The sequence below is a fragment of the Polypterus senegalus genome, chromosome 9, assembly GCF_016835505.1.
Source record: "Polypterus senegalus isolate Bchr_013 chromosome 9, ASM1683550v1, whole genome shotgun sequence".
In the NCBI taxonomy this organism is placed as follows: Eukaryota; Metazoa; Chordata; class Cladistia; order Polypteriformes; family Polypteridae; genus Polypterus; species Polypterus senegalus.
The window spans coordinates 152,143,451-152,167,797 of NC_053162.1; the positions used below are offsets into that span (position 1 = coordinate 152,143,451).

Consider the following 24,347-nt stretch of genomic DNA (forward strand, 5'->3'; position numbering starts at 1 on the left):
TTTGAAATGCCACTGACCTGACCGATCAAGGAGTGGGGCGAGTTTCATGCTTGATCTTGAATCCCCTAGGCACTCAAAAAGCCTGTTAACATTAAAATCTAAAAAACAAAACAAATAAAAAAGAGATGTACCACTGTGAGTAAAGCTGGGATAATGGAAGATAGCACAGGATGTGGTGTTGAAGGATAAATTAGAGTACCTTGAAGGTTAAGGAGAACATGTCACGTAGGCAGTTGGCAGAGGCTGTTCAGGGGTAAGTTTGTGAGGAAAATAAAGTGATGTGTATGGCAGTAAAAGAAAGTGAGGCAGGAAGCGGGGAGAAAAGAAATGAGGAGCACAAATTAAGCTCTGGGATTTAGTGTTGTGCATTTGGGGTGAGGAGTACGAAAAACTGAATGAATGGGGCTAAAGAAGGTAGCGAGATAAAGTAATCTGAAAGGGCAAGGAAGACACAAAACTAAATACAAGTCAAAAAGTGTGGGAAAGAAACATGGAGAAATGAAAGACATTGATATGGGGATGCAGATGACAATGAGACACAACAGGACACGAGGTAAGCATTAGATTTGTTCATTTTGTGGCATCATTAATTAAACAAATCAAGGCAGTTTTAACAAACTTGGGTGCAGGTCCCCATTATGAAGTGTTTTAATCTGGAGAACAAGTCAAAAGAGAGAGAACTTTCAGTGTGTAGGATATTGATTAGACCAAACATTAGGGGTGGTTAATGTCAGTTTAAAAATGTATCACATAAGTGGTATTTTATTTCAGTTTATTACTTATTTGTATAGGTATCTTATTTCATCCATTTGAAGCAAATGCCAGACACAAACTGGCACAAATACTCCTCCATGGGGAACTTTCTATAAAACCCCCATGGGAAAAAGAATTGGGGACTTGCGTTACGGTGGAGGATTCTGCGTGCTGCTGCTAACCCTTAACTATTAGTACAAGTATGGTAGATAACGGTCCCTTTTTTAATCACCAATTAAACATTTTTTTATTATTTTTCCACATTTCTCTAGAATAGTACCTCAAATCATTTTTCTTTGTTGTTTTGGAATTTTAGCATTTTCAGGAATTATTTTTCTTTTTGGGACAGACATGTATAGGAAAAACAAAAGTGTCTACAAGTACGTAACATATACTGGGCCAAGCTAAGCTGGCAATTTTGAAAATAAGATGTAATATGATGTGGAACACATTGACTGCTGGTTCTTCATTAGTGTTTAAAGTAGTAGTGCATAGGGGATCAAAGGTGGAATATGCTTATTATACAACGTCAAGTCAGCCTGTAGATGTTTAAGAAATATGAGGTAATAATCTCTATCTATCTATCTATCTATCTATCTATCTATCTATCTATCTATCTATCTATCTATCTATCTATGTAAAGAAACCTAATTAATTTGTACCTGATTTTCGAATACTTTTTCTCTTTTTTTTAAATAATTCTGAACTCCTCTAGATTAAAAGGGTTGCAGTATCAATTATTTGTATAGTCTTTAATTAACCACAAAGTTGTACCCTGACCAAATTGTGTAATCTGATCAAATTAAAGCAAGTTGTACCTTCATCATCTATCTTCCTCTATTTGCTGACAGTTGCTGTGCACCACTGATGATGGAGATGGTCTGACTCCATCAGTGTGGTCTCTTTTTTTTTTTAATTTCTCCAGTGTAATATCATGTAGTCATGAGCTAAAATTGCCTCTCTTAGACGTCCCTTTAGTTCTGCCACAATGTGATATCTAAACAAGTATTTGCAAATACAGTCTATATTGTAAATAATTATTTGTGTGTATATACTGTAAATATCCATCCATCCATTATCCAACCTGCTATATCCTAACTGCAGGGTCACGGGGGTCTGCTGGAGCCAATCCCAGCCAACACAGGGCACACGGCAGGAAACAAACCCCGGGCACAGTGCCAGCCCACTGCAGGGTACACACACACACACACACATGGGACAATTTAGGATCACCAATGCACCTAACCTGCATGTCTTTGGACTGTGGGAAGAAACCGGAGTACCCGGAGGAAACTCACGCAGACACGGGGAGAACATGCAAACTCCACACAGGGAGGACCCGGGAAGCGAACCCGGATCTCCTAACTGCGAGGCAGCAGCGCTATCACAGTGCCACCGTGCCGCCTGCTGTAAATATATATAATATATACACATGTTGATCTGCCACAACATTAAAACCACTGACATGTGAAGTGACTGCCATTGATTATCTCATTACAATTAATGGCACCTATCAAGGGTGGGATATATTAAGCAGCAAATGAACAGTCACCTTTGAATTGATGTATTAGAAGCAGAAAAAATGGACAAGCATCTATTTTTGAACAACTTTGACAAGGACAAAATTATGATGGGTAGATAACTGGGTCAAAGCATCTCCAAAATGGCAGATCCTGTGGGGTGTTCCCAGCATGCAGTGGTTATTGCCACCAAAAAGTGTTCAAACAAAGGACACCCAGTGAACCAGAGATAGGGTCATGAGTGATGTGCGTGTGGAGCGAACAGTAGCCCATCTGATCTGATCCCACAAAACAGCTACTGCAGCGCAAACTGCTGAAAAAATTCAATCCTGGACACAGGAAAGAAGTCAGAGCTTATAGCGCATCACAGTTTGTGTTGATGCTCCCTTTGTGTGTGTGTGTGATTATATACGTGTGTGTGTGTGTATTGCAATCTCCATTCTTTTTTATATGAGATTTTGTGTCTTTTGTGTTAACGTACTGAAAAATCAGGCAAGTAAGAATTGTGTTGTCCTATGTACACATTAGAACACTTGATCAGAGGAGTGTGTGATGGAATGGAAAGGAAGGAAGAGGTGAAAATAGGTAGAATAATAAAATGGGGACAAGATACTGGATTATGACTGAGCAATTGCTAAGATACGTATCGGATAATATAAAACGGGGAAGTAGGAGAAGGAGCTATAGAGAGATGAAAAGTACCGATATAGGGGATTTATGTGGCAGGAGGAAAGTGTTGAATGGGTAAATGTGAATAAGATATTGCTGTATGGGGTCATGATAAGGAGAATATAGATATATGCAGCTAAAAAAGAGTGGCAGAAGGGACTTGGGAGAGCTAAAACACACTGATACAAAGGAGTTATGTGGCAGAGTGGATTAGAGGACAAACATACAGTGGGTGGATGCAAATAAGATTTAAAGGTGAGAATGAGTGATAAACAGATACAACTAAGATTAGTCCATAAAATTGGGGAGGAGGAGACGGGAGTATGGAGCAGTAGAAGATGCTGGGGCAGATCTGTTGTTTGGTAGAGGAGAACTGTTGAATGGATAACTATGAATAAGGTTTTGAAGTAAGGATAAATAGCAAGCAGGTAAAGCTTGGACAATAATAATGACGGCTGAGGAGATTGTCAGATACTGATGCAGAGGAATATGTAATGGAGTGGAATTGGAGGAGAAGATGAAAATGGTCTAGAAAATAGCAAATTGAAATAAAATGTTGAAGTATGAGTGACCGATGACTTAAATATTGGACAGTAAAAATGGGAAAGTGGAAAAAATGAGTATGGGCAGATGAAACAAACTGATACGGGGTAGTTACACAACAGCAGAAAAGTGCTGGGGAGGTAAATGCGAATAACATTGCTGTATGGGACCATGAGAAGGAGAATAAAACTTTACATTAGGAGGTGTGAAAAATGAGGAGCAGAAGACGCTATGAATAGTTAAGAGATGCTGATACAGGGAAGTTACATGACATGAGTGGAGTTGTAATGTTCAGATAAATAGACAAAATGTATGGATATATGATAAACAGATGAAGCCAAGTATTGAACAATGAAAATGGAGGAGATGTGGATAGAGGAGAGTTCTTTAAAAGAATGGGGTAGATGAAAAGTTAGGAAGATATCAGGTATGGGTTGAAAAATAAACAAATAATGCTAATTCTGCAGTAAAATAAATGAGGGTCTGTTGGAAATAAAAGAATCAAACATTAACAAAAAATACTTAAGAAAGGAATTTGAACACAAGTTACCCTCACTGAAACATAACACTGGGTTAAAGAAACTTTACTCACTTCTGGATTCTGGTCACTTTCTTATGACCATGTCTTCCAATTAGTCCTCGTTTACTTGAACGGAGCGGCCCACTCTAGCGGCCTTTGGATTCCCCTTTAATCTCAGTACCTTTACGGTGACACCACTTTACCAAGCTGGCAGCCAGTCACAAAAACTTAAAGCTATGAATACAAGGGAGTAATGAGGCAGAACTTAATCAGGAGAGGGGTGTACAAGAAGTCAATGCAATCAGTGGGTCAAGAATAAAGAAATAACAGTAAGAGTAGACAGGAATAAATGGAAATGGGAGAAGGGTCCGTGATGAATTGAAGGATGGTGATGATACAAGGGAATTCTGTGATCGCTGTTAGTTTATGAGGTGAATAATAAAAAAAAATAAAGCCAATAATTAATCAATTGAAAAAGGGAGGGCGATGGAGAGTTAAAAGGTGCTGATGCAAGGAAGTTACTGTATGTGATTCAGTGGAGTGTGGGAGTTACCATAAATGGTGAGGAGGGAGCAAACGTTAATGAGATATTGAGCACAGGAGTGATTGAGGTAGAAGATCAGATTTTTTTCTCTCTCTTCTGGTAGAATTCTTCCTGATTCCTTTGACAGTTAGCAACAACTCAAAGCACTTAGTAGTGGGGAAGTTAATTATCATTCAATGTTAAGTTTAAAGCAAATGCAAAGTAAAGGCATTTAACTGAAATTAAATGTATTAAAAGAGAACTTATACAGTAATTCTGTAATTAGAATTTTTCTGGTATGAAAGATCACACTCAAAATTGTAAGAGGTGACTCGGCAAAGAATGAAGAAGAGCAGCAGTAAAAGTGCAGTTGTGATTATTGGAAGTTTAACAAATATCCCAAAGTTTTCTTATCAACCAGTGACAGAAAATCAGAATTTATTGTTACTCCGATCTTTTGGAAACTGATTGCTCGCATCTGCAGCTGTGATTATGTGCAAAAACTGGCGAGTGTTTAAAATATCATGCCAGCGTGATTAATGCTGTAAGTAATGCGCTTTTGATGGTGACTTCTCCTGAGATACAGAGCGGTAACTTCTGACACTTCGGGTTACAAATATGGGGAGGAAAAACACTGTACGCTTTGAGCTAAGAGCTTTTTCAATGATTCATCCAAGAACTCTACACAAATGGCTTTGCAAATGAGTTTTCGAGAAGCATAAAATCATGTGCCAGGTGGAGGACCCTGTCTCCATCTGTATTCATCCAGGAGGCCTCGACCCCTGAAATATAGAGATTTGAGTGAAATTAGCACTTGCAGGCAGCCGTCAATTTTTATTTTAGTAAAAAAGCTTACATTTTAAAATTATTTTTTTAATGTACCTGTAATGTTTTTTTTTTACAGCTTAGCTGTCCTTTGTTAGTAGCACCTTTGAATAGGCTCCTCTATTAGCCATTTAGACCTTAACAAACACTTTGTTTTATCTTCATAAGACTTCTAAAGCACAAAGACTTTATATTATGTAGTGTTATATGACTGATAGATGCATTATAACAAGCCTGTGAAGCGTACTGCCATATTTTTGTTCATTCATCCACCTAAGTTATTCCAAATTCTGAATTTACCTATTTTGCATTTCTTCAATAGTAAAAACCTGCTATAATTGCTAGGTGAGATCATCATAAAGCACATCACATGGGTATCCCGGCTCATTATTTATTTTTTGAAAAAGTTAATAAACAGTTTAAAGGGCATATATATATATATATGTGTGTGTGTGTGTGTGTGTGTGTATATATAAAATCCTTTATTAATATAATATAGGGACTCTTGCCTTAGAGTTTCAAAGAAAAAGTACTATCTGAAACTGGTAGAGAAAAAGAAAAAAGTAAAAATGGACAAAAGATCTATCTATCTATCTATCTATCTATCTATCTATCTATCTATCTATCTATCTATCTATCTATCTATCTATCTGTTTTACATAGTATCTATCTATCTATCTATCTATCTATCTATCTATCTATCTATCTATCTATCTATCTATCTATCTATCTATCTATCTATCTATCTGATTACAGCGTGTTGCCACACCCATCACATAACAAAGCACACAAATTGGGACCCGAGTGAATCGTGCAATGAGTGACACCTCAGCACCACACTAGAACAGTGTGAAGTTTTTTACAAGTGGCTGGAGTGCCATTCCTACCACCAGCCCCAGTTTTTCCTGCAAGCTGGAGGACCCGCTTCTATCTGTGTAAGGAAGCCTAATTCATTTACTGCATTCTTTTTCTCACTCTCTTCTGAAATAATTCTAACTTCCCCTAAGTTAAAAGGACTCTAGCATGACTTATGTGTGTATTCTTTAATTAACCACAAAGTTCTATCCTGACTGAGTTGTGTAATCTGATCAAAGCTAAAGCAGGTTTCCCCTTCATCCTCAGTTTGCTGGCAGCCACTTTGCACCAGTGATTTGTGGATGGAGATTGCCCGACTCTATCAGTGTGCTCTGTTTTTTTATTTTATTTTATTTTTAACTTCTCCAGTGTGATATAGCACAGACATGAGCCACAATTACCTCTCCTGGAAATCCCTTTTGTGTGTCATTGCAGAAGTTCAGCCACAATGTGATAACATAAAAATTACAAAATCAATAATTCCATGCAGAGAGGGAATTGAAGCTCAGGAGATGGACAGCAGTGCAAGTCACAAAGGCAGATCTTTTTTTCCATAGCCGTTTTCATTTGTTATTTTCTTCATTCTTCTTTGCTTTTTTACCCTCTTTTTATTAATCTAAAATTAAAAGGCTACTTTTAGTGCACATAATAAGATGACATTCCCAGATAATTGTAATCCAATTGAGGGATGTTGGGGCTCATAGCCCATCCCTACAGCCATAGGGTACGCAGCAGGAGATAGCCTTGGTCAGGATACATTCTAGACATATAGACGTATTGTAGATGGAGATGTAGTTGTAGCTGTACACAGTTATAAGCCTTATCTTATAGTATTAACATATAGTCCATCATGTAATGAAGGCTCACTATAATCCCTAATCCAATCCCATCCAAGGCCTCTATTGGTTTCAAGGAGCGGACTGCTTTAAACTGTCACTTCCCAGTACATCTCAGTTAGCCATTACAGAATTACAATTATCAGTATATTATCTTACTTGTATCCTTGTAGAAAAGTATATTTTTACAGGAGTGTCTGGCTAATAGACAACACCCTTTTGGCTGCCTAGGACTGTGTGTATGTAGAAATTCTAATCTGTGATGACGTGTACCTCTCTCCATCGTTGAGACCTGCCTTATGAGTAATACTGACATGATAGCCTGGAAACCGTGCAATACTTGAAATGGATCAAATAAATATGATAATAGATGCAGTGATGGATGGATGAATGTGTGTCATGTCAAGAATTAGAATTGCACACATCCTACATTGACCCTTATTGCAGTAATTAACTAGTTCCACTGCCAACTGGTTCCCCTTCTGTAGCAACTACTCACATGTAAGAGCAGTTAAGTACTAAAATACAATTTTATGTGCACGACAGCATTTATACTTTATATATGCACTCTTGGCTGCACTTAGGAGAACACACTAATTCCATACCTAACTGACACTGCCAGAAAACACTTACAGTACAGTAGGAGGCCATCCACCTGCCATGGCTGCTGTTACAGTCGGCTCTGATGTTGCCAGGTTAACAAAGGTTCACGTTGAAGTCCCTTTTTGAACTGATTTAGCATTTAAGAAAGTGATGAGCAAGGGGACATCTAATATGAACTTATGCTTGCCCTCTGGTGGCTGCCAGTGAGACTGCAGTGTGAGCTATAGGCAAATAATTTAATTTGTATTATTGTGTAACTACTGTATATATGGTGTATGCTGAGTGTGATTGTACAAGCTACAGAATCATGGGGTGTACTTACTTTTTCACACTTGACTTCTGCATTTGTAGAATAAGAATCCTAAGTATGTGTTGTTTGTTACCTGAGGTTAGATTGATCTAATTTAAGGATTGGAGAGGACTACAGGCTTGTTAATTAAGTACTTATACAGTATATTATAAAAGTATTTACATGTGATTTTATACAGTACATAAGCAAGCAATAGTTTTATTTCTTTTTGAGCCTTTGATGTTTCTTGTTGAAATATGGCCACGATGATGATGTGCTTGTTGTAAGGCTTTTCTCTTTTTTTTTTTACAGCATTTGGTCAAAACCTGGAGACTGATAATGTCTCAGTGGTGGAGGGAGAGACAGCCACCATCAGCTGCCGAGTTAAAGACAACGACGACTCTGTTATTCAGCTCCTCAATCCAAACAGACAGACCATCTACTTCAGGGATGTAAGACGTAAGTCCTGACACAGCATTTACTGCATAATATATTTTTATTGTAGCAAGTTTTGCAATTTGTAACACTAGGCAAAAATGAATAATATTGAAATAAAACTGGAAAAATTATTTTATTAACATTTGAAAGGTGCTACATGAAATAAAATGGACTTATGCTGAATCCTTTTTTTCCTGTTAAAATGTGATTTATTTGTATAAAATTGTGCCTCACTTATAGAATTCATAGTAAACTTAATAACACTGAGGCATTGACTGTTGTAAACTAGAGTTCCCAAGCACAAAAGTCCCAAAAATTCTCAAAATACCCACTAGAGGGGGGAACCGTCAAACCCCAGCTAGTCAGAAAAAGAATAATGAAGAATCTTTATAAATTCTTATTATTAAAAAAAACACACAAGCTCAGAAATGCACAAAAAAAACACAGAATGCAATCCAAGTGTCATATCCAATATGAAATCCCAACAATAAAGTCAAAATACAGAGAAAAAGGTCATAAACATGATCACAATGGCAATAAATACATGAGAAACTCACAACCCACCCATCACATTGACCATGAACTGCAAAGGACCTCAGTCTATGTAGGGCGGAGGGCTGTTCTTTGTCGGAGATGGGCAAGTGGCCATTCGTACAACACAAGGTGCATAGAAAAAGATGTGGAGACATAAAGAAACTAAACCATCAACGATATTAACATACAAAACAGACATAATGAACAGAATTGAGTTTTTTGAACCCAAGCCGGCTGAACCATGACATAGACCTACTGTGTTAATGTATGACAGAAATCTCTTAGACAAATTCTGCAGTGACCCACCATCCATTCTCCTATATATAGCTGGTGTTATGGAAGAGCCATGGGGTCTCGACTTTGGCTCAGGTATCTCTTCTTATTATGTTTCTCTTTTTCTTCTTTTAAATTATTTTTGCTTGCATATTGCTGAATTATGCTTGTGTCTTCTTTCTGTTTACGTTTTATTATTTCTCAATGCATTTGGTTTTATGTATTATTACTGTATTATGTTGAATTCATGTTAATTAAGAATTTCTTTGTTCTTTTTCTTATGCTGTTTGATTTTTATATGTTAAGCCTAAGGGGATTGCACCCTCTGAAACTGGTATCTGGCCTTTAAAGGTTTGAGGAACACTCTGCCTGTGTGCAGTCATATGTTTTCTTGTGTGACCTGACATTTGCGTGATAGACATATGCGCGCCGACAAAATAGCGCTGATTAAAACGCGCCGTCAAAATCGCCCCGACAAAATCGCTTAAGTTTCATTAAATATGAATAACTAGTTTAAAGCATATATAATAATGTTTATTTTAGAAGTCAATATTATGAGATGCGGCATGCCATCAGCACGGCACGCAGATAGTCCTTAAGATCACGCCCTGCATATGTAGGAAGAATTGCAGCAAGGGCGTCCCACTCTCTTGGCCTCTCTCGCGATTTTGTGGTGGTGATTTTGACGGCGCGCATTTTTCGAAAACCAGTTAGCGGGTTTGTCGGCACTCATTTGTCGGTCGCGGTTTTGTCAGGGCGCATATGTCTATCGCGCTTTTGTCGGTGAACCGTTTTCTTGCCACTGCTATTTGGGTCTCCTTCTGAACTTCATATTATATTTTTGAGTTTCACTTTTGTAAGTCCTTTTGCTGATTTTTCTTTTGTGGATTGACTGAGTGGTTTTGCTTTATATATAAAGGAACCTTATTGGGATATGGTGGGCCAGGATATTTTACAGTCCCTCTCCCTTCCTCATCCATGGCTACATTTTTGCTAGTGTGGGCTGGAAGTCTAATTCTAACTAATTGTTAGAGAGCTACCAAATTGTAACTAATGTTCTGAATTTGTTTAAGTCACATGTAGCCTTTTTTGTAAACCACTTTTTCCTCGCCTTATTAGACAACTGTTTCATATAAGGACAGTTTTCCTATTGTAAGATGTCTATTAATAATGTTCTTTTCAAAAGCAGGCCTATCTTTTGATGTTATTTTTTGGATATTGAGGACAGACCATAATATGAATTGATAGGCTGGTATTAATTCTTGGTGGACAAAAAGAACAAGACAATAGAGTTAACATTATCTGAAGGAAAAAGGAACATGTCAAACTACAGGCATGGAAGAATTATAAAGAACTGCTTTTAGTTAAATCCCGGAGCTGGCATTGTCATTACAAAGCAAGGTGTTTGTGGTTTTTTTTTGCACTCAGAATAATTTTTAAAAATTTGACTAGAGTTTTATGTTCCAAAATGTATTAATTTGAATTTTATTTTCTGTGTTTGAAATATTTTTTAATTCTTTTTTTGCTTTATTTCAACTGTGTGCATGCAAGCAAGGAGTTTCTATGAGTTGTTACGGTCCAACCTCCTGATACAATATATAATATCCTATATATATAGTATACTAGCTATGTAAGCCCATGCTGTAAAAAGCTCAGGGTCCTAGAAGCTATTGAAATCATCAGAAAAAAAATTGAAATGTAGAGATGTCAGGTAATTGAAAGGAACTACTCTGGGCATCTCTCTCTTAGGAGGTTTTGCTTTGCGCCCTCACCCTGACTTCACCTCTCACTTCCGGGCCAGACAGACACACACACTTCCACGTATAGATGTTTATATATAAGATAATCCAATTGTGTCAGCTGTATTGTCCAGTGGCCTAGTGCCTAGTGCTCATGCAAAGTTTAGTGTTCGATATTCTGGTTTTGACTTACTTCTTTCTTTTGACTTTCAAGGTAGTGTTTTGCCTTTTGTTATTAAATAGGATTTTTTAGTGAATGACTTTTGTAACTCCTTTCTGACTACAATTGACTGTGGGCGATTGTTTAGTGAAAAAAGGCAAGCAGTTTTCTTTCCCAAAACAATCACCCATAGTCAGAAGAAGTCAAAGAAGGCACACAGCCTTCTTTCCAAAAAAATTTTGAAAATGAAGACAGCCAAAGGGCACCCATATTGTGGGTTCTTGGACTATCCCTTAATCTGGGTAGTTCCCCAGGACGTTTCTGTGAGTTGGGATTCCTGCTCAGTCCAGCTAACCATGTTCCTACTACAACCGTCACCAAGAAAAACAGAGTAAAAGTTCAATTCTATTTTTGAGTTTGGATTTGCAAATGTTACATTGTGTTATGTTGAACAAATCTTGTGTTTAATGTTATATCAGGAACCAAAACAAATATAAACAGAAGGCACAAAACACACTACTGGCTCATGTAACATTTATTATTGAGGAGGAGACAAATGAAGAAAACAAGATGTGACATTAAAAACCTGTTGAGATTCCTACCATTCACAACTAATAAAAGGGGTAAACGCCTCAAAGAACAACTAAATTCCAGATCTGCCGTTTTCACGGGCCTATATTGACCAGGCCTCAACCCCAACAGTCTGGCCTTAAGCTCAAGTAGCAGGCTTCTGCCTGCACAGGCCCAAAAATGGAGCAAAGGCTTTTTAAATATCTAGTCTAAACATAGTATTAGGGTGTTGTACTGTGTTAACTAATATGGAAAGCTTCCATATTGTAATCTTTTTAATTAGTCAATAAAAGGGGTCATTTTACTTGACTTCTCATTACTTGCAGTCTAAACACAAAGCCAGTAAATCCAGTATAAAAGAAGCAACAATAAAATGCTTTAATCCTAAACACGCTGCCAAAACTGCAGTGAGCAAAAAAGTTTACATTTTTATAAATTAGGGGCAGTTTTCCAGCTCTGTCAGTAGGTGGCCCTGCCTCCTCGAGTTCTACATAAAGGAAAGAGAGATAACTAAGACATATAATACGGACAAAGGACACAATTGTAATATAATAATAATATAATAAAATATATAATAATACAGTATATTAAAAACCACAATAGTAATCAAAATCATATGATATTATATTACAATAAAGACAAAGATAAAAAAGGGTTAACCATAATATGAAAAAATAATATTTGAAAAACAGAAAAAGAATAAACAAATAAAGAACGTCCTTAAGCTAGACAAGGCAAAAGAACATGGTTTAAATATTTCAATTAGCGTTAATATGAAACTCTATGATTGAACTCTCTCTGTTTTACTTACTTAACTACATCTACCTCACTATATGCAGGTACCCACCTTACTGACCTGCTTCTAGTGGGCCCAAATATAAAAAAAAGAAATTTTGCAAAAACAGTTGGCATAAATCAGTACCAAAGACACAGACTTCTGTGTTAATATATAAAATAAGGATGTGCATGCTGTGCATGTTTAAATGTTTAATAGACTGACCCTGTCATTTCTTCTTTTGGTTGTATTTTACTGGACATAGGAATGGCGAGCTGTCCCTGTAGTCAGCCCTGTCAGTTCTTTTACTGACTCCAGCTTCTAATGACCCTCTGACTTTAAACGCCAGCTCCAAAGACTGATGAGTAGATAATTAAGTTTGCAGAGTGTCAGTTCCTGTGAGAATGGCAAGAGCTGCATGGATTGTAACAGCTGTCTGTGAGTCATTGCCACCCGACATATCCTGCTGTGAGCGTGTTTATCAACATACGCTTAGAACACATTCACGTGAGCTTCGTTCTGTGGCCTAAACCGTCATTCATACACAACATATAGACATGTCAGCACATATAGCATTTAGAAGTTATAAATATTAAATACTATTGTGGCTGTTTGTAGAAGTGCTTGAATGCAGGAAATCATTTGATAAGTGATTGCTCACCATATAGAAGTTACCATCCTCTTCAACAACTGTTAGAACTAATTCCAGGTCTTCCTGGAGAATTTCTAGGCATTCCGAAGCTAGCCAAGAGATTTAATCCCTCCAACTTTTCCTGGGTCTGCTGCAGGGGTCTCCACCATATGGGGTGTGCCCAGAGCAGCTCCGAGGGGGGTTGGAGTTTGGCCAACTGGCGGGGCATTCTTATGACATGCCCAATACACCTCAACTGGCTGTTCTCATCCTAATCGCTGGGCTTCTCTCATGACAACAAAATAAAACCTGTTATCTTACAATATGAATTGTTTGTGAGATGTTTTGGTCATCTTTATTTTTATTATCCACCTGGTAAAAGAGAAAGCTGATGTGAAAATACTATTTTATATCATGCCCTATCATGTTCTGTTATGGCATATCATATCATGCCATGTCATGTTATCACATTATATCATGTCCTATTATGTTACATATGTCATGCTTAGTCCTTTTATATCATGTTATATCATGTCTTGTCCTGTTATATTATGTTCTATTATTTTATGTGCTGTCATGCTATGTCCTTTAATGTTATCGTATGTTATGCCATGTCATGTTACTAGTATGTATGTTCTGTTATCTTATGTACTGTCATGTTATGCCATGTTATGTCCTATTATGTGATACCTTGTGATATTTTAGGTCATCACATGTCATGTACTGACATGCTATATCTTGTTATGTTTTAGTTGGTTTGGTCCTTTTTGTCCAATTTTTGTCCTTATGTCAGGTCATGTTAATTTTAACCCCATTATGTTATGTCTTATTATGTTGTGTTATCATGTCAATTCATGTTATATATGTCCTGTCATGCTATTATTTTATGGTCTGACAGACCATGTTTTGTTATATTATATTACATTCTAAACTATGTGTTTTCTTCCCTTTTATATCATTACTATCCAACCCGCGGCGTACCATACGCCACATAATCAGGCCGGTTTTTTAATGATTTTTAAGCACAGGGAGAAAATTAACATTTGAAAAATCGGTAATGTAATAAATCAGCAAGAAAAGCAACATTATAACAATGCACGGAACGAACCAACACAGTAAAACAGTTTGCTATGGTGCACGCGGTCGTAACCGAAAACTCGTTTTTTAAAGACTGCTTACTTCATTGTGTTTTAACCTCAGTTATAAAGGATTGTTTTAAGGATCCCATGGGATACCCCTTGCAAACCGTTTAACACGCTGCATATGGCGATTCACCTCCGCGAGAAACATGCCTCTATGAACAGTCAATGTGGTTCAGAGGTGCCAGGAGTTGGTGGGCATGGCTCCTTCTGCGTGCGCCATAGGTGTCTTACTTGTCGGCGGCTCAGTGAGTCCACGCCCCTTCCGGCATGCTTTCCATGGTTGTCTTGCCTTAGTGAATTATATATATATATATAGATGTTATGTCCCATTAAATTATATCACCATATGTCAGGCCTTGTTATGTCCTTTTTATGTCATTTTCAGCCAAACTGTGTGAACACATTTTGTGTATTATTATGTTGTGGCCTGCCATGAAATGTCTTGCAATGTTATGTCCCATTATGGCACATCATGTCATGTTTTATTCTGTTCTGTTATGTCATGCAATGGTCTGTTATAATAAAAGTATCAATGGTGGTACCATCAAGTATACAGAGTAGACAGAAATTCTTATTTGCTTATCCATATCTAATTATGTCATGTCTAGTCATGCTATGTCATGTTGTGTCCTGTTACTCCATGTCATATGAGTTATGTCATACCCTGTATGTCCCTTTCCCTTTTTATGTTCCCTATGGCCTGTTAGGTTATGTTATGCCATGTATGTTACACTCAGAGTTCCATGTTCTTTTCCTTTCTTGTGCTCCCTTTTTTATTACTCAAGTATCATTAACATTTAAGGACATTTCAAGCTGGATCTGGAAGGCCTAAGCAATTTCTCTTTTCTGCTTAATAAAACTTTGATAAGCTCCTTTAAAGCTCAGTAATCAGAACTGATTATGGTTGCTTGTGATAAATGGTGTGCACGCTTTCCCTTCTTGTATTCAGTGGAACAAGTTATAAATGCTATGTTTTAGAGGAAAAAGAAGAATTCTAACAAAAGAAACCAAGTGTATATTGTGACAATATTATATTTGTAAATATGAAATTATGGACTGTTTCTTTTTAGAACCATTTGTTCATTACTACTACTATTATTTAAATATTTGTTTTTATTTATTTATTTGCCTTGCATACCCTAATTGTAGAAAGCAGAATGCCACAGATGCTGCCATGTAGATCCAGAGCCCTGGGTTTGACTTCTGACCCAGTCACTGATTAAAGTTTTTATGTTCTCCTGTTGTCCATGTGGGTTTCCTCTCTTTACTCAATTTTTCCACTTACATTCTAATGATAAGCAGATTGAGCTAATTGCTCAAATTTATTCATTTTCTAACACTGTGCTGGTGGCTTTAGGAGTCGGCGGAGTCAACAGGGCTTCCTCTGGCACTCAGAGCCAGATTTAGGAGGACCGATCTGCTTAACCTGCATGTCCCTAAGATTTGGGACATAACAAAAGTGATCATGGAAGGAATGCGCAAGCCCCCCACAGTATGTGGACAGGAATTTGGAACCCGATGATGTAGCTGGTCTTCACCCTGTGATGCTCTGTTAAGACAACTGGTAACTGTATATATTGGATAATGCCTGGTACCCAGTGCTCCTGGGTTAGGCTTTTAACACTCTGACACCCTGTAATAGGAAAATCAGATTCAGATAATAAATGGATCAATCACTTTTTGAAAGCCTATCCAAGTGATGTGTAGCCCGTTTTTATCCATTTTGTTTTTTCTGGGAGCCAAAACTATAAAGGCTGCAGTAGACCCAAAGCGAGAACAGACTCTGGAATGGGGAACCCGTTTATCACAAGGGGCATTGAGGCACACCATCACAGTTAACCCTAAGATGCACATCTTTCTGGGTTGATCGGATAGTTGGGGTGTGATAAGTGGTTCATGGCGTAGGACCAGGTTTAAATAAATAATCACAACCCGAGAGTGTGCAGGCTCGAATTTAGCACTCATGTGCATGGAGAGCAGATCAGTCAGGGTGCAGCATGCATGCCTTCGAGGTAGCAGCACATCGCAACTGCTCCTAGTCAGGCCATATAAAGAAGAGCTTGCACATCAGACAGGGAGAGATAGAAAAAAAAAGAAGAGGAAGAACAGAGAAGAGTGGAGGTTAAAGTGAAAAAAGGAAAGAAAGAAGAGAAAGAGAGAGAGAGGAGGGAGTGAGTCCATGCTGTAGAGAATGGGGGCAGGCTGCAGGAGCCTGAGGATGAGGAAGGGCCGCTCCTACTGAGCAATGCCTAGAAGTAGGAGCGACCCAATGTGTGGTGTCTCTCGCAGATGCTGAGGGACTGACCACGGGAGAAGTGTGTGGCTCGGCACAGCATCCCATGATTGTCAAGGGCCTGGCAATGGACACCTGAGTCGGGAACAGATGGCTGACTGCACCTGTTGGTAGGACATCTCCTCTGTAAGTGCCCAGTCAGGGTAAGTGGAGGAGATGTCAATTCTAGATGGAAGGATTGGGTCTCGTGAGTTTTTTTAAAGGAACTGATCCGGGATGGTAACTTCATTTTTATGGATTTATTTATGGGATTTTTAACCACCACAGTTGTCACCATTTTTATGGATTATTTATGTATTAAAGAGATATGATTCAGTTCTGTTTGTTTTGGAGTTGATTTTAAATAAAAGCACTTGACGCTTTTTTACACCAACCCCTTACTGTGGGTGTCCTCTTTTGCCGCGCTGATTTCGGTACATGACTATCATTGGTTTGGGTTCAAGAGGCTTCCAAACTCAACCGGGAACATGGAGCCGACCCGGATCGTTACATGAAGCACGTTAAGAAAACCCTCACACATACTCAAGTCCACACAGATATGTGCCAAGACTGGCACACATCAAATTACAATATAAACGTTGAAATTAAAAATCTGTTCTGATAGGGTAGATTCCAGCTCTTCCACAGTCCTGGATTGGAATAAGCAGCTTTCGAATGCTCTGTGAAGTTTCTTACAAAGTATTGTCAGGTCTCTGGATAGGTGAGACAGTTAAACAGTTATTAAAAAGTAATCATTTTTCAAAAATAAAAACACTGCTCTTTAATTTGCTGTACGATTTTGGAGCAAATATGGTAAACCATTATTATGAGTTCATCATGTAGTACATTGGTGGCAACAGCAGAAGTATAAGCTTATAAGAGACGCCTCTCTTTTTGATCAGGATTTTTCATGTCCTGTGTAGTAATTAATCCCAGTGAACTAACTTTCTCTTGACTCACGGCACAGCCGACTGAAACCTGGTTTCACCAATTCTGTTATAACTGGACACAGTGCTAGCACACACCTAATTTCACTTTTTTGTTTACATGAAGTTAATACCACATTGAGTCATTTTTAATGTCTTCTTATTGGCGCAGTAGTTTGTACTGCTCTAGCATTCTGGCCTCCAGTATTTTCCTGGGCACTACGCGTGTCAGGTTTGCATGTTCTTCATAAGTGGGCTCTTCTCAGGGTACTCTGGTTTTGATCCTAAAGCCGTGACCTACATAATCTATTTCTGAGGAGTGTGTGGAGGCCTAGCACCTATCTTGAGGGCATAAGACACATGGCAGGAGCCAAATCTGAATGGAGCTCCAGTCCATTACTAGGTTCACTCACACTTAGGGCCAGTTAAGGAACAGACCTTCCCTTTTATGAGGATGTGGGAGGAAACCCCATGCAGACACGGGGAGAACTTGCAAATTACATGCCAGGTTCAAACCCTGGACTATGGAACAGTGCTACTCCCTAATGGGGTGCCTGTTAGATTAATTGGAGATTTTAAATTGGTCCAGTACAAGTTAGTTTGTGTATGTCCGTATAAGTGTACCCTGTGATGGACTGGTGTACCATCCAGGGTTGGTGTCCACCTTGCACAGGTGTGCCTACAGTACAGTAGGTTCTGACCATTTACAGCCCGGATGGAAATAAGTGAGTACTTTGGGGCCTTTGAAATTACTACTCAGTAATATTTCAAATATATATTTGTAATATACTGAAATGTTATTTTGATAGATCAGAAAATTTGTCAATCCAAAACTAGCAACCCTGTTTTTTTGCTAGTCTATAACGAAGTTAGGTGGCATGGTGGCTGTTGACGCAATCCCCTGATTTAATGGATAGTTTCAATTATTTTTCAAGTATAATCAATGTAGTTAATTACTTGTAATATGAAGTGTGTCCTGAAGTGAATAATCTCTATATGTATAAAATCCAGCGTCTGTCTGTATGTCTGTCCGCTTTTCACGAGAGAACTACTTATTGGATTTAGATCAGGTTTTTTTTCTATAATTTTCTGGAACATTCCAGTTGATTTTGTGACCTCCCTAATTGCGCTTGCAAGAGTGATTTATTTGTGCTAATCCGAGTCAGAAGCAGCGAGCAGAGGGAAGGGGAAAGCATGACGTCAAGAGTGGGGAGCCAGGCAGGGCTGTTCTCACTCATGCGCCAGCCTTGGAGCATACCTTGCCTCTGCTTAGCTAGTGAACGAGAGAAGGACTTCACAGATTTAGATTGGGTTTTTTTTCTATAATTTGCTGGACATTACGGTTGATTTTGCGATTTCTCTCATCATGGTCAGTATCATAGTTCGCTTGCAGGAGTAATTTATTTGTGCTAATCCGAGACAGATCCTAACTCACAGGCCAGCCTCCATTCGAGTCTGTCTGCCTCTGTTTGTTTATTGATTTTTAAAGTTTGTCCTGTTTCACTACTACGCAGATGGAGCCGCGGGGGACAGCTAGTTGTTTATAAATTTTAAAAACACCTAGCATTATAAAACCGAGGTGATAGGGTCTGTGTCCAAACATGAAAATTAATTTTTACCGGGATTATTAAGAAATACCTTCAACTTGATCAATACTGAACTTTCCCTTTAAGTCTTTTACCTTGCCACTTGTCTGTATGGAGTTCACATGTTCTTCCTATGTCTTCTTGATTTTTCTACAGATACTCTCATTTTCTTGTGCATCCCCTAAGATGCATGTGTTAAGTCGTTTGTCCGCTTGAAATAATTACTTTGGAATTGAATAGCACCTTTATCCACATAATTACATTTGCATTATAACTGCTTATGGATCTTTTTCACAACTGAAACACCAGCAAATGAAGTATCTTGCCTGACGCAAAGGTGAAAATTGAACATGGAACATCATTTGGAGTTAAGTTTGGATTCACCAATTAACTTGGCATACATGCTTTTGAGGGTGGCATGATGGTGCAGTGGTAGCTCTGCTGATTTGAAGCAAGGAGACAGGGTTTCACATTCTGCGTCTTCCCTGTGTGAAATTGGCGTATTCTCACTGTGTCCACGTGGGTTCCTCCGGGTGCTTTGGTTTTCACCCACAGTCCAAAGACATGCAGGTTTGGTGGATTATTAGTGTTAAATAGGCTTGTGTGTGTGTTTGTAGGTGTATGTTTGTTATCCCTGTGATGGGCTGGCACACTGTTCATGCAATGCTTGCTGAGATAGGCTGTCACAACCCTGCTCAGTATAAAGCAAGTTTGGGAAATTGATGGATGAATGGACATGTCCTTAAAACGTGAGAGAAGAGAAAGGCAAATGGGAAGACCATGGAAATTCCACACAGACAACAACCAGGCACAAGATCTGGATTCTGAAAAGCAACTTATAAAAATTCTGTGTGTATAAAACATGAAGCATTCATTTAAAAACTCAGCAATAATACCCCAATTAGGGGCCCACATAATGGACAGGGTGGGGTGGTATTTTAAAGTGAACCTGAGTTTTGTAGTAAAGCAGGGCCAGCTATTGTGTGTACATACTATCTGCTCATCTTTATTTATTAAATACTTGGTGTGAGCATGCAGGCGCAGAAGGCATGCCTAATTAGAGGACTTGTCCTGGAGGCTGAAGAGGCTTTGTCAGGCGCAGTACAGATAAGAGCTAATGATTTAATTCAATGTATCAATTCCACATCACACGAAAATTTAAAAACGCCCAGTGGACAAGGATGCAAGCAATGTAGTTTATAATATGCTGTGTCAAAATTGTGATAGGAAATAATTAAGTCATTACTAAAACATTAATAAGTGTATTCCAGTTTTAACAGGAAGATCCCGGCTAGAATACTGATTGGACAATATTCTGGTCTGTGTTGGGCATGGGGGAAATGATAGCAAAATGTGTGCATTCAATTGGGTTTCCTAAGACCCCAGGCTGCCAGAAAGCGACTGAAATCCAAAATGCCAAAGAACTAAGCTGGCTGTACAGAGATTCCCTGGTACATTTGGCTGGTGCCGAATTGGATCTGCCAAGGTGCCCACCTATTCATACATTTGCTGTAATGAACTGATGTCATAGTCTTTCTCCAGGCACACAAAACACCGTGATTAAAAATATGATTTGTGCAGTGAACCCCAAAGGAGCTGTCTGAAATTCATTAGAAAGAGAAAAAAGTGACAAAGGGGAACATTTAAGGAACAATAAAGTCCTACAATTGTGAGATTTGAGTATGTGGGCCCTGTCATGGACTTCTGCCTCCCATGACACTGAAATGAGTTATACGAGTAAGAGAATGTTGTTATATACTGTACAACAATGATAATAATAATGATTCCTATAATGTGCTGGCAATCTGTGCTGAGATGGTTCCTGCCTTACACCCATTACTGCCAGAATAGGCTTCGGCCCCCTTCTGACCCTGAAATGGATTATGACATTCTGTATGAGAATACAGTATTATGTTATATACCTGTATAATAACACCAATACTAATGCTACTATTACTCCTACTATTAATATTTGACATGATGGGATGGTGCCATACACAGGGCTGATTCCTGTCTTGCATGGGATAGACTCTTACCCCCCACCCAAGCCTAAATTGGATTAAGAGAATCTGAGAATGTTATAATAATAATAATAATAATAATAATCACATTCTGTAATGGACAGGCACTTTGTTCAGGGCTGCTTCTTGCCATGCTCTCAATGTTGCCAGTGTAGGCCCCTAGCCCCATACACCTCAGTTGGATTAAGCAAGTTTGTGAATGTTATGTTAATAACAGAGCAAGCATGGCAGTGAACACCAATTGTTACCTAATATTTATTTCTTGGCTGACACTTTTATCCAAGGCAATTTCTGACATTTGAGATATAATTGGTTACAGTTATTTTCATTTTTCCAAGTGGAGCACAGGCAGGTCAAGTGACTTGCTCAGGGTCACATAGTGTAAGTCACGGGATTTGAACCCACGACCTCAGGGTTTGAAATCCAAAGCCTTAACCATTATGCAATACTGAGCAGACGTCACACTCCATGACTGAAGTAAAAAACTGTGCCTCTCCATCAGAGTAGCAATTCCAGAGGCCTCTTTCATGGAAGCAGAAAAGCTAAACACCTACAAACCCTTGTGGCAGACATCTTGTGCACATTGAACACAAAGGCTTATGTGATTCTTGTTGTAGTCAGAGAACTTGGAACCATTAGACACCAAAAACACCTCAATGAACTGCCCAACATGTGCCGTATGCTGTGCAGGTGCAGAAGAGTGTCCTCCTCAGAACAGCCCACATACTTCACAAGTTCTTGGCCATCAAACAGCAACAACACCTGAAAAATTCTGAGGATTCTCTGTTAACAACGTCAAGCAGAAGCTGAGCAATTTTTTTTTAAAATAATAAGGATGATAATAGTAGATCAAGCTTTGGAGTGGTGCCTTTTTCATGGCTGATGCCTGCCTTGTGATCAATATTGCTGGTATTAGAACATTAGAACAATCTAGACGAGAACAGGCCATTCAGCCCAACAAAGCTCGCCAGTCCTATCCACTTGTTTGCTCCAAGAAAACATTAAGTCGAGTTTTGAAACTCCCTAACGTCTTACTGTCTACCACACTACTTGGTAGCTTATTCCAAGTGTCTATCGTTCTTTGTGTACAGAAAAACTTCCTAATGTTTGTGCGAAATTTACCCTTAACAAGTTTCCAACTGTGTCCCCATGTTCTTGATGAACTCATTTTAAAATACAGGTCTCGATCCACTGTATTAATTCCCTTCATAATTTTAAACACTTCAATCATGTCACCTTTTAATCTTCTTTTTTTTTTAACTGTATAGGCTCAGCTCTTTTAATCTTTCCTCATAATTCAACCCCTGTAGCCCTGGAATCAGCCTAGTCACTCTTCTCTGGACCTTTTCTAGTGCTGCTATGTCCTTTTTGTAGCCTGGAGACCAAAACTGAACACAGTACTCAAGATGAGGCCCCACCAGTGCATTATAAAGGTTGAGCATAACCTCCTTGGACTTGTACTCCACAGATCGTGCTATACAACCTAACATTCTGTTAGCCTTCTTAATGGCTTCTGAACATTGTCAGGAAGTCGATAGCTTGGAGTCCACTATGACTCCTAAATCCTTCTCATAAGGTGTACTTTCGATTTTCCGACCGCCCATTGTGTATTCAAACCTAACATTTTTACTTCCTATGTGTAATACTTTACATTTACTGACATTAAATTTCATCTGCCACAAATCTGCCCAAGCCTGTATGCTATCCAAGTCCTTCTGTAATGATATAACTGTATAGTCTTCTGTGCCTGCAAACCTGAATAATATTAAGCAAATTTACGATTGTTATCTTAATAATAATAATAATAGCAACCCTGAATTGTATAAAGAGAGTCTGAGAATGCCACGTTGCATGTATTAATAACTAGCTGTCCCCCTTGGCTCTGCCCACGTAGAACTGAAACAGGACAAACTTTAAAAATCAATAAACAAACAGGTATCGCTAGCTAAGCAGAGGCAAGGTCCGCTCCAACATGTGACCAGAGGTACACTGATTCGAATAAAGACTGACGTATGAGTGAGGAGGGCCTCGCCCGGCATCACGCTTCCCCCTCCCCTTGGTCTGCAGCCTGTGTCTCAGATTAGCGTGAATATATCACTCCTACAAGCGAACTGTAATACTTAGCACGATGACAGAAGTCGCAAAATCAATCGTGTTCCAGCAAATTATAGAAAAAACCTGATGTAAATCCGTTAAGTCATTCTCCCGTGAAAAGCAGACACGCATACAGACAGACAGACAGACAGATGTGGGATTTTAAATATATATAGAGATGATAATAGTATTAATAATATGTCCATAATGTGTTTAGGGCTGACTCCTGCCTTGCGCCTGATGATGCCAGGACAGACTTTTGTCCCTAGGATCCTGAATTGGATTAAGTGGGTCTGAGAGTGCTATGTCACGTGAACTGTACATAAGACAGCACTATCTTAATAGTACAGACATCACTTTATTTCTTCACTTCTTATTTCATGTGAAACAGTGATTCCTCAAGCCTCACAAACAGCCCCACAGGAAACTGCCATGTCAAATTCTGAAGGCAACTCTGAAACACCAAACAACCTGCAAAAGCAGCTCTAAAAACAGAGAGCAGAGTGCAGCTGGGTGAAAATAACTTGAACAAGCACCCCTAAATGCATCCATCCATTATCCAACCCGCTATGTCCTAACTACACTGTCACGGGTCTGCTGGAGCCAATCCCAGCCAACACACGGTGCAAGGCAGGAAACAAACCCCGTGCAGGGCACTAGCCCACCACAGGCACCCCTAAATGAAAAGTCAAAATGAGAACAGCCCCTATAGACAGGCATAGGGTGAGGGAATGACAATTGCAGGTTCTCCTTAAGATTTTCCTCCTTACTTTTCTTCTTGGTAGTGTAGACATCTCCCCATTTGCACACTCACATTGCAAATCAGCTCCTCTCTGGTATAAGAAACTGAAGAATTTTCAAAGAGCCTGTGGGTTGTTCTTAAACACACCGCCGCAAAGCAGGAACAGCAGCTTGAGTTGGAATCAAGAGAGCAGTTTAATTAAAGTGACTCTACTTCGAGCTCCCTAGTGGCCCGCTAAATAAATGTGCCGTGCCTGAGAGGCAGAAATGAATGGCCGTGTCAGGTGAGTGCAGCATATCAGGCTGGGCGTGCAGCAGGAGAATTCAGTGTGCTGCCCCCACAGAACTGACACAAGTACCCAGGGTTCAAGCATTTTGAAAAAGGGGGAAATAAGAGATTTAGGTGTTAAGTAAATTGCTCATTTTTATTGCGCCTTTTATATTAATCACTATTATATAGTAACGTTCTATACATCGGTAGATGAATTAAGTAATAATGTGTGCAAAGC

General features: G+C 38.9%; 1 protein-coding gene across 4 annotated transcripts in view; it reads left to right on the top strand.

Annotated features, from left to right (window-relative positions):
• cadm1a (cell adhesion molecule 1a) overlaps positions 1 to 24,347 on the top strand; it is a 1,086,691-nt gene that overhangs the window by 855,924 nt on the left and 206,420 nt on the right. For all 4 annotated transcript variants that reach the window (XM_039764035.1, XM_039764036.1, XM_039764033.1 and 1 more), the window contains exon 3: positions 8,249 to 8,395. In XM_039764035.1, coding sequence (XP_039619969.1) covers positions 8,249 to 8,395 — 147 coding nt within the window. The remainder of the gene's footprint in view (positions 1 to 8,248; positions 8,396 to 24,347) is intronic.